Below are 11,930 nucleotides of genomic sequence, written 5' to 3' on the forward strand. Positions count from 1 at the left end.
ACATCTCATAATCGTTGTTTGACTGTGCACAACACAGCATGAATGGAATGTCCCGTTTATTTATATAATTTCATTAAAGGGCCACGAATAAAGACAATGTGGTTATCGTTGCATCTTAGCATGCATTCGGATTTGTTCAAGTCATGCCTCGTAAGCCCTTAAAAATAGAAAATAGATGGGCGTTTTCACATCTCTACAGATGAAAATGACACCTATATTCATTTCAGAAGCTCTTTGGCTTTAGATATCTGGTCAATTATTTTAATATATAGTACGAAAGATTTCTTTCAGTGTTACAGGAAACATAAAGAAAAGTTTGACTGAAAGAGGGTAAATGCACTCTGCCTTATAGTATTGACTATAAAAAAGAACTTATCTAATCTTACTTTATAACATTCTTTTACTCTCTGCGATGTACATTTTAACAGTTTCAATGTTACTATGCTGCGCTAGTGTTTCAATTAGTTTTTTAGTATCTCATAGTATTTCAGAGCTGCTGGTAAGGGACCACCAATTCAAAAAATACACGGAACGTTTTAGGAATAAAGTAATTGTTTATCTGGAAATAAGGTAATGTATAATCCGTTCTGATTGGTCTGTAATGAAAACGTGCTTAAGAAGTGAATTGTTTGGTAATTGAACCATTTAGAGTTTTTTATTATACATGGTAACAATTTTGGCTACAAATGCTGTGTTTTGTAAAAAGGTTTCATGAAAAGTATCACCAATTCGTTTGTTCTTCGTCCGTTATTTCAAAGATAGTTCAAAATATGAGTAGATATGGCTGTCTCGATTTATGGAAGGCCGTACACGCCATGACTTTATAATGAAAGTCTATGGGGAAATTTGGTGGTCTCTAACCTGTACAGATACAGAATTAAAAGGATCGTAATAGAGTATATAAGTAATATAAGAGACAAAATATGAAGGTGGAAGTATCTGAAAATGACAAAAACAAGTGCGGACCGTGCAATTTTAGGGTTGGTGTTGTTTTATTTGGAGGTTTTTTCATTCATCTGGCGTTAGGAGCCATGTACACGATAGGTAAGTAAATATTTGTTAATCATTTTAGTTATACAGACTTGGCATTTCTACTGTAAAGGGTACCCTTTATTTAATGACACGTTTATGTTTTCAAATTATGCCAAGAAACAAGAATAGAATAAGCGCATAGTTTTTTTCAATATAGACAAGAAATTAAAATGATTCAACATAGGCAGACATCATGTTAATAAAGCCTTTTGCTATGTAATAGCATAATTTTCATGTATGTCTTTTAAAATCTAGACAGCATTATTACCGTAACGTACATATTTTTATATCAAGCAAAAGAACCTTTTATATTGTACTAAATCAAATTGCCAACTTCATTAACGATTGCCTACAAATATTATCTGTATACACACTAGGTAATTTTTCACCGTATTACATTTCGTACATACGGAACCGCACGGCTGATACCGAGGTCAAAAACGTGGACACTTTGTGGATCAATGGAGCTGGTACTGTCGGCAACTGTGTGGGTTTGACGGTAGGCGGTATCTTTGCTCATAGATTTGGGGCAAGAATCGCAACATTTATTGGCTCTCTAGTTTTCTGGTAAGGAAAGTAAGATGGTCATTTAGAATACTTTTCATACTTATAGCACCATTCAAAATTCAAACTGTAAAATACGATAGTGATTCTTATCGATATAAGAAAGTTTTCAAGAATTTGTAAAGACAAGTTAAAGTTGATAATTTGAAACAACAATTTGCATTGGGATCTGACATAATGTTTACAGTTTATTTCTAACTTGAACTATATATGACCGTCGTTTATTTGACTGAAAAATTCTTAAAAAAAAGACGTTAACCCCAAACACACACGTACACTACCTATATATATATAATAATGACGTTCTAAATCTGAAAATATTTCCTCTCTTTCTTTCAGTGGATCTGTAGCTGTTAATTATTTTAGTGTTAATAGCTCCTTTATAGCTATAGTAATTACAAGTGGACTAACGACATATTTAGGACACAAACTCACATATGGCTCTCCCGTTCAAACAGCTATTAAGGTAAAACGTAATCTTGTTTTGGTATCATAACATCAGGCTAAAGTAAAATTATATCCTGCTAAGTTCAAATAATATTGTGTTACGGTAACTATATTAATGTCGAGCAATAGCCCTAATATGGCGTCAGATTATGGTGGCTGGTTTATGCCATTTTGTCATTTCTTTCTGTCGCAGTGAAAGAAGTGACAAACGTCATGGCGGGGCGACGTTCGGCGGGGCGCCATAACGACGTTTGTCGTCTTTTTGCTGCGATAGTACGACATGTGACGGGGCGAAGTTCGGCGGGGCGCCATAACGACTTTTGTCGTCTTTTCGCTGCGACAGAACGACCTTCGGCGGGGTGACGTTCGGCGAAGCGCCATAACGATGTTTGTCGTTCTGTCGCAGCGAAAAGACGACAAACGTCGTTATGGCACCCCGTCGAATATCGCACCGCCAAAAGTCGCCCAGCCGAATGCCGTTCTTTAGCTTCGACAGAACGAAATGACAAAATGGCATAAATCATATCCCTTCCAAACAGAGCGATAATGATTTTGAAAACTCTATCATTTCTACCTCATTGTCATGGGTCTGATAATGTTTTATTTTATTTTGAAGTTTGTATATTACTACAAACAGATATGTCTACGGTGGCTGATTCCTTCCAGTTCGTTCTCGCGTGTCGTATCAGCAAAAACACGCAAGTACGCCGGAACGAAATGGCAGAATTCCGCCACCATATTAATAATTGGTTGCTGCAAGTTTACACTTAAGGGGTAACTTCCTTGAGAAGTGCATTATGCACTGAGGGCCGTTCGTCGGTTATCACGTAATGCAGTGGTTTATGTGTTAAACAATTAAGCATGAAAATGAACACCTTCTTAACGTACAACATAAGTTAATGAAATCATACACACTAAATCGCAACATCAATTAATAATTTCATGCTACAAGTAGTGTTTATACATGTCTTTATTTATAAAGGCATTCTTTCGCATGTACTTTATAAAATCTTGTAAGTTTACATTGACGTTATGCAATTTGAACATTATTTCTAAAAGGTACTTATTACTTTCTTTGGCAAAAAGGCCAGCTACAAAGCCAAATTTAATTTTACTGGTTTAAAATGATTGTTTATAAGTATAACGGATGCTTTTTCGTGACAAACATCTTCAGAATCCCGATGAACTTACTGGTGTCCAAATATTTGAATTGAAACATCTTTACCATGTACATTGTATTTACCTCACTGTTCGTCCTAAATTATGCTTTTTTAGATTAATAGTATCTTAACGACACTGACCTCCAGATTTGGCTAAAGAATAATCTTTCTTTTAAATTGAAGTTTGGTTATATTATGAACATAATAATATGAGGTTTTGTTTCTTAAATATTTAAAACATTCCAAATGAAGAAAATAAAAAATGACAGCGTCGGAAATCGAACCCCGGACTGCCGCGGCAATAGACATTTTCCCGTCGTTGTAACCAATAGCGCTATAGCTGAAGTAGTCAATAATGACTCCAAAATATAGATATCTATAACCGAGACAGTTTACCTGGTATAAAAGAGTTACAAACGTTTTTCGATTTTCATCGTAAAAAGTAGTAAAAACAACAAATTCTCATGTATTTTCGTAACATATAGTTTGTCAGTCATTAGGTTTTAAAGCCTTCTTAAGAAATGTAGCATTTATTTCCAGATATCTAAAAATATTGGTTTTGTTGTCGAACGATCTGGAGGCCAGTCCCTTTAAACTTCACAATTCTATTTGTTTCAAGTGGTTACCAGAATATTCTACCCTGGCGGCAGGACTCGTAGTTAGTGGAACAGGCGGTGGATCTCTGATTTTTAATCAAGTTATTACAGGCTACATTAATCCTGATAATCTCTCACCAGATTTAGTTACAGAGGATGGTGGAAGGTAAGGTTACATAATGGCTAGATTCCGTCCACTCAGATTTCATCAAATTGTGAAGGTAAGGTTACGTAAATGTCATTCTAATAGGTTTCTACAAGTGATATTGGACGTAAGGCTACATAATTGTTATATGTTATTCCATTAAACTTATCATCAGGTTAGCTTCATAAGTTTTTTTATGTTATTCCATTAGATTTCTACATAAATTGGAGGTAAAATGCTAAAATTGTAATATGCCATTCTCTCAGACTTTTCACCTAGAGATGTTGAGGTAGAGAAAAATTATCGCTATTTATCATTCACTTAAGACTTCTACAAATGTTAGATGTAAGGCTACATAACTACTTAATGGTATCCCATAGATTTGTAAATACGGTGGTTCTCATCTACAAATGATACACATCAATCATTTAGACTTCTACAAATGATGGAAATGAGTAAACATGATTGTTATCACTACCAAATCAAATGTAAGCCTCCGCTGGTCTAGTGGTCCAAACATAAATAGTGCTAATCTTTCTCCCTTACCTCGTGCCCTTTCTCAATAGTATCGTGTTTTCTTTTACTCTATCGTGTTTCAATATATATCACTATGCATTTTATCGGAATAGGCATGATTCTATCGCATGCTAGGTAAAACTGGCGAGGTAAGAATTTTGTGTTTTGAAGAGAGATTGAAAAAAGCGAAAAGGAGTACATTTAGCGGGTTGTATTTTACAAACTATAGTTTTCTTATATAAAACACCTCCTTTCAGTTTTGCTTTTCTAAAGTAGCGATATAGCTCTTTGTGGGAAAATAAGTCTCTGAAAATCTGATATACTAAAAAATATCAAAAAACCCTTTATGAAGCAAGTGGATTTTATATGAAATAAGGAGCAGTCGGATTTAGTGGTGTTCAGCCTTATACTTTATTCTCATAGACTACTATATGTGGTGGAGTTAAGGCTACACGAATTGATATATGTCATTCCCTTAGACGTCTGATCTCCAAATGTTAAAGGTGAGGCTACACAATTGCTACATGTTATTCCATCAGAGTTCTTATCTACATTTGATGGACGGTTATGCTACATAATCGTTATGTCTCCTCATCTACAGAACGATGAAGACAAACTGTACAATTAGTATAGGTCATTCCTTGAACATTCTCATCAGCAAAGGATGGAAGGCAAAGGCTACAAAATTGTTTTGGTCATTCCATTCTATTTCTCATTTACAAAGTTAACAAATATTCTTTCTGGAGATTGATTTATGCAAGACTTTTACTTGCAAAGGCTTGTTTTCATACCAGTGCTTCTTATGGTATATTATAACTTTTCATATGCAAACCATGTACAATTATGTTAACATATTTTTATGTGGCAATATTGAAATCATTGATATAGCATAATTAAAAAAACAAGGTATTTGCAGTTTAAAAAAGGTAATATTCAGTGAATAAAATGTAGCTTAAATTTGCCTTCGGTTAATGTAAATAACATGTAATCTGAACAGTTTTAGTTATTTAATATCTGTTATGATCTTTTCATCAAACAAAACAATACAAAAAAGATAAATGTGTGGCATGAAGTTGCAAGATTAAATATCACTGAGCGTTACCGTTTGACGAAACTGGGCATTAAACAAAATCATGGAGAGGTTGTAACTCATGCGCTACATACCTGGTTACTTGGCGTTTTTAGCAACGGTGGCGTCAAACGTCGGTGTTATTGTGTTTGATTTCAGATATTTTACTCAGCCAGATCTATTGGACAGAGTACCTACATGCTTTCTACTTCTTGGCGGTGCTTACTTTTGTATGCAGCTCATTGGTATTGCCTGTTTGTCAGAGCCCCCACCAAGGCCTTCAAAGGTTTGCAAGCAAATATTTGTATTTAACAAAGTCGAATATTTAAGGGATAGTTCAAGTTTACATTATTGTTTATTTTTTAGCCATTTCTATATTTCTTATATCGTAATTACTCCTAAAACAAAGCATTTGTACAATTACTACATGAATTACAACATGCACATAGTTGCACTCTAAAAATATCATTGTTGCATTAAGTAATATATGCATGACGTATGTTTAATTTGTTTTCAGGTGGTGAGTTTAGACGTAGAGAAACAACTTCAGAATAAACAAGATGAAATCTGTCCGAGAACTAAAGAAAATAACGATGATACAACAAATCAATATGCAGAAAATGGATCAAAGCCTGCATATGATAACTTAGGATTCAGCCACAAAGAAAATGAATACAAGATAAATAACAAAAACGCTAATACCGAAACTGCTACTGTTGGTGATAATATGCAGGAAAACAAAGATGCTGAAGTATCAAATGAAAGCGACAGGTGAATTCATGTTTGTAAAAGTACATAGTATCTTAAAATAATGATGATGAAAATAAGTAAAATCAAGTCCATGTCCACGCGCATCAATTCCTCTTATCAAGTATGTTTTACATTATTACACGCTTATCAAACCACTAAATAAAAATACTTGACATGTACTGATCGCAGACAGTACTACGCCAATGAGGCTATCAGAAATAATATTCTGTTATCCCAAACCTATTTTTTAGTTAATTTTTCTGAGAAAGTTTGGACACACCTCTAAAATTGTGAGATGGCATATTTGTTATAAATATTTGTACATTTTGCTTTTTTGCAGTAATGTTCTTTTTTTCTACAGCTTTCTGGAAGAATTAGGTATCTTAGAGGCAATAAAATTTGCTTTAAGGTGCCGAAGCTTCTATATAGTATGGCTGACGATGATGCTTATGAATGGTGGCATGCAGTTTATCAATAGTCTTTACAAGGTTAGATTTTTAAAAAGTTACAATACCAGATTTTCAACAAATCTTTATAAATTCTTAGGTGTGTTGAATTGTATTAGAATAAGATATAGTTACAATTTAAATGTAATTACAATTGTTTAATATTTTGGAAATCAATTTCGTTTTCTTGCAGGCATATGGACAAACATTCATAGATGATGACCATTTCTTAGCCTTAGTTGGATCTTTGGCAGCTATATTTAACTGCATAGGTCGTCCTATCTGGGGAGCTGTCATGGATAAATTTGGATTCAGGGTTTTTGATTTTGTTTCGTGCTTTTTATGGATTTCTACTTTACCCTTTAGTTTTTGTTAAATATAAGTACTTTAGAAATTAACATGGAAGATTGATCATGATCAACTGTGTCTTTTTGCACTAACCATCACCTCTCTGAAGAGACTCATTCAAACCCGAGCCTGCATTTGTTTTGCCTGGTTGCATTCTATGCTTCCAAGAGATTTTCTTAAAGGTTTTATTCTTAACTAGTTACTGCTTTAACTTCTAGAATCTCTTTGATGTATAAACGTGTTTTATTTTCGTCGTCGGAATTTGTGTCTTATTCATCCAGGTTGCCATCCGTTGTGTATCAAGCGGCTTCGTTATTCTGTTAGCAACATTACTTCTCACAGAGCATCTTTCGAAGTACCTGTTCATGTTGTGGATTTGTGCCTTGTACTTCTTTTTCTGTGGTATTTGGTCCATTATGCCATCAACGCTTGCTAAACTTCTTGGTCCACAGCACATGGCTATCAACTACGGAATAATTTATACTGGCTTGGCAAGTATCTTATGACGTTACATTTAAAGCGCTTTTCTGCTTAATTTGTAATTTTAAACTGTCTTGATGTTAAACAATCGGACACTCAGTTGTGCGTAAATGGTATGTCTTGATTACATAGGAATAAAAAATGGAACATATAAAATCTTATATAAATTTCAGTGAATAACAATTCTAACACAAGTTGCATTTCAGTCTGTGGTTAGTATACTCGGTAGTCTTTTTGGAACGTCTTTAAAGGCGGAGATTGGCTGGCATGGTTTATTCTTTATGGCAGCAGGACTAGGAGCTGTAGGTAAGTCTTTGGCATAATGAGGTTGATATGTTTTACCGTTTCCATATAGTCTGTGTGCATGCCTATTGCGCAAATTTTTATGCATACACTGGTTTTGATAATGGAGACTAGGATCTTCGAATCGGGGTTTACGTAATGCATCTTTTTCCTTTCTTACTGCCAATGTTATTAATGAGAATATGTAAACACGTTATGAATAAGAAACGGTGAGTAATCCATTAAACTATATGTCATTTCCAGGTCTAGCTTTAACAAATTTGTTGTATACTTCACATTGCTTCCTCACAAGTTTGTTTGTTTGTTTGTTTATTTTGGGTTTAGCATCATTTTTATACGCCCGTCTCTGAAAGAGCGGGGCGTATTATGTGAACACTTGTGGCGGTAGACGGCGGGCGGCGGCGGTCGGCGTCCAAAGCATGTCCGCTCTCTAAGTCAAACAGTTTTCATCTGATCTTTACCAAACTTGCTGACAATGTTTGTGGGCATAATATCTCGGCCAAGTTCGTTAGCCAGCCAAATCGCTCCAGGCAGTCTTGGATTATGGCCCTTGAATTACTCGAAAAACTGCGAAATCAGCCTTGTCCGCACTCTAAGTCGAACAGTTTTCATCCGTTCTTCACCAAACTTGCTGACAATGTTTGTGGGCATAATATCTCGGCCAAGTACGATAACCACCAAAAGCGCCCCAGGCACTCTTGGATTATGCCCCTTGAATTAGGCCAAGTTCGATGACGGGCGTATTTTGTGACAGTCTGGCACACTTGTTCAAAGGTATGTCAGTTATTTAACGACTGGCAATTAACCTAACCTTTACCAGTACTAATCTGTTCCCCGCAAGTAAGTGTCAACTCCCCATATAAATCAAAGGTGGAGGACGAATGACTCCAGACACGATGTCTTTTATCAGCCGTCAGAGAAAACATACGCCTTGCACGGGATCGAATGCATAAATCTTGATCCGTAGATCTGCACTTTCGCTACTGAGCTAAGCTGGCAGACTCAAACAAATATCCTTGGCATATGTTCTTAAGTCATCAAATGTGCAAACTTAACGAATGTAGTTCATATGTATGAAATTATAGACGATTTAGCGATTGATATACTTCTCAAATAATTACGGACTGCCTGCGTTATGGTAGCTGATTTCTGCCATTTCGTGTGTTCGTGTCGGCGAGGCGAAATGTCGAAGACACGAAAGGTCGAAATAATGCTTATTTGTCGTGTGTTCGCCTTCCGACATTTGAGGCGAATACACGAAGTAACGAAACATTGAAGGCGAAATAACGAAATTTCAGAAGCGAACACACGAACTTTTGTATTAATCACTTTTCGTATCGGCGGGTATTAAAACTTTGTTATTTCGCCTTCAATGTTTCGTTATTTCGTGTATTCGCCTCGGAAGGCGGAAGGCGAATACACAAAAGGACGAAATTGCACATTTGTCGTGTGTTCGCGTCGGCGGGTCAAAGTAACGAAAAGTCGAAAGGTCGAAAACTGCTTATTTCTCGTGTGTTCGCCTTTCGACTTTCGAGGCGAATACACGAAGACACGACAAAAGAAGGGCGACAAAACGAAGTTTTGATACCCACCGACGCGAAAAGTGATTAATACAAAAGTTCGTGTGTTCGCCTCTAAAATTTCGTTATTTCGCCTTCAATGTTTCGTTACTTCGTGTATTCACCTCGCATGTCGAAAGGCGAACACACGACAAGTAAGCTGTTCTCGACCTTTCGTGTTTTCGTGTCATTTACATTTCGACCCGCCGACACGAACAAATCTGCATTATTTTGACCTTTCGTGTTTTCGTTACTTCGACATTTCGCCTCGCCGACACGAACACACGAAATGGCAGAAATCAGCCACCATACATATTGCTTCCTATTGTAAATAACTGAGATATTTGTTATACTAACGAAGCCACCTCTCTAACTACTTAAAACTCATTTGTTATGAGGGCAGTTAGAACATGACAAATCATATACTATAACATGTACTCTTTTATGATTTCAGTGTTTCTTCTGTCGTTCGTTTTCAACGGAATAGATCGTAATGGGAAAAGGATATAATGATCGTGTAATTGTTACGGCAACACAAAATATACCCGTAACATTATCATATAAGAAATGACATACAGTTAAAACTCGATATCTCGAATTAGCTTATCTTAAAATACTAGCTATCTCGAATCCCGAAAATGCGTGCACAAAATATCATTTTAAGTCGAATATCGGTTAACCTCGAAGTACAATTGTGGATCCCTTGGAATTCGAGATGTCGAGTTTCAACTGCATATGTCTGAAAGAGCTCCCTGTGTAAACACTTCAGTACGAGCTTACGGTAATCATTTGTTTCTTAAATGTTATGTAATGTTGTACCATTTCTGTTTTGAAAGGATATGTATATCTTAAAGAACTTCCTCAGGAAACATTTCAATAATATCTTATGGTGACATATTGTTTCTAAGATGTAATGAAGTGTGACATTTCTGTTTAGTAATGACATATACATGTATGCAAGAATGTCCTGATGAAATATTTCAGAACGATCTAACGGTAAAACATTGCTTCTTATTATATATAAATGTAATGTAATGTAATATCGCCTAAGTTATATTCAGTAAAACGGTTGTTTGATATTATCGTATTTCTAGTGGTTTACTTTATTCTTACGTTGACCATATCTGTTTTAACAGGTGGGTACGAATTATTGGCAATTATGATTCAGTTAGCCTTGGGTGTCTGTCCTGGCATTACTGCAATAACGGACGTGCATCCAGATTGAACCAACGACCTTTTTTTAAAAGTAACCGGATGGCGCCCTCATAAAATAACACGACCCTTGAGAGGAGTTGTAACAAATTCGGTGACTGGCATTTAATATGTCAGTAACATTAACCACTCGGTCTTCTTTTAAGCTTCTTAATCCTTATGAGATAAATCTGATTTAAATATGATATTTAAAGAAACATGTCAAAATACACAGGCTACCATAGTTTAGGTCTTATATGCAAAGGATTTAAGGGAAGCGTGAATTGACTACTCCCCGCACCCTACGCCCGCTTAAAGACGTGCATTAGTCATACTATACTGTGACTTTGGAACGCGGTTAGGATAAAGGGAAAGGGTATGCGCGCAGTTCAAATACTTGGTATACTCTTCCCTGTGAGGGTTCAAAGACAGTGCCCATCTTTGTTCCTGTATGTGTTTGTTTAGTGTTTGCAGTCTATTTACTTTACTTCTTATATGTATCTGTCGACCACACAGCCATACATACACTTTAGTGTTCTGTTTAGGGGAGGCTGCATTTGTTAAACGGACGTGCTATACCTATTGGATCTGTTTCCTTGTATTTGTTTGTTCTTGGCAAGATGGTAATTGTAACTGTAAAGTGAAGAAGAGAAGACGTGTGTTCAAGTCTGTCGCCGTATGGCACTTAGAGACTGCCGTTGTTCTAAAAATCATAAGGATATTACACCGAAGGCCAAGTAAGGGAACAATAACCATTCGATTGTCAAGGTAGATCTGGAATTAGTTTCTTGTTTAGTGCAGTGTTTATAGTAATTCTCATTATCACAAAAATATGACCAACCTATTGCTGGAAATGTCTTTCCAACTGCTCCTAGACCTGCTGCCATTAGAATAAACAATGCAAACCAATCTTCTCCTTTAGAGACTTTTTCAAAAAGACTTCCGAGTATAATAATCACATAGTGAAATGTAACTTGTGTTAGATATTGATTTCTCAGAACTTTGTCAAAGATTTTTTAGACCTAAACTGTTAGCTTGTATGAAATAAAAACATACATTTTACGCAGATAAGAAAAAACCTACGATTAGTTTAATTACGCAATAAATCATATTGAGATAACTTATGAATAAGTTTGTGAATTTCCTTATTCGGGTATTTGACTGATTATATGTTTCTTAAAATGTTGTCTATGTTTTCGCAAAAAAAAAATTGTCAGATTTGAAAATCTAAGTTCGACACGAAATTGATTACGCTGTTGATATTTAAACATTAAATTCTATATTACCAAGCCAGGCAATATAATTCCATAGTTGATATTCTGTG

At 35.6% G+C, this 11,930-nt stretch overlaps 1 protein-coding gene across 2 annotated transcripts; it reads left to right on the forward strand.

The window, feature by feature from the left end:
* Positions 1-411: 411 nt before the first annotated feature.
* On the forward strand, positions 412-11,631 carry LOC123561696 (uncharacterized). 2 transcript variants are annotated; one of them, XM_053524345.1, is made up of 12 exons: positions 412-570; positions 896-1,044; positions 1,410-1,599; positions 1,936-2,062; positions 3,823-3,965; positions 5,689-5,815; positions 6,047-6,300; positions 6,641-6,767; positions 6,919-7,041; positions 7,355-7,564; positions 7,760-7,859; positions 9,870-11,631. In XM_053524345.1, the coding sequence occupies exons 2-12, from the start codon at positions 924-926 to the stop codon at positions 9,923-9,925; spliced, it is 1,578 nt and encodes a 525-aa protein (XP_053380320.1). In that variant the 5' UTR covers positions 412-570; positions 896-923; the 3' UTR covers positions 9,926-11,631. The 2 variants fall into 2 exon arrangements, with proteins under 2 accessions (XP_053380320.1, XP_053380319.1); XM_053524344.1 differs by having other exon boundaries at positions 870-1,044; positions 9,870-11,630.
* Positions 11,632-11,930: the final 299 nt, after the last annotated feature.

The sequence above is a fragment of the Mercenaria mercenaria genome, chromosome 15, assembly GCF_021730395.1.
Source record: "Mercenaria mercenaria strain notata chromosome 15, MADL_Memer_1, whole genome shotgun sequence".
Lineage (NCBI taxonomy): Eukaryota > Metazoa > Mollusca > Bivalvia > Venerida > Veneridae > Mercenaria > Mercenaria mercenaria.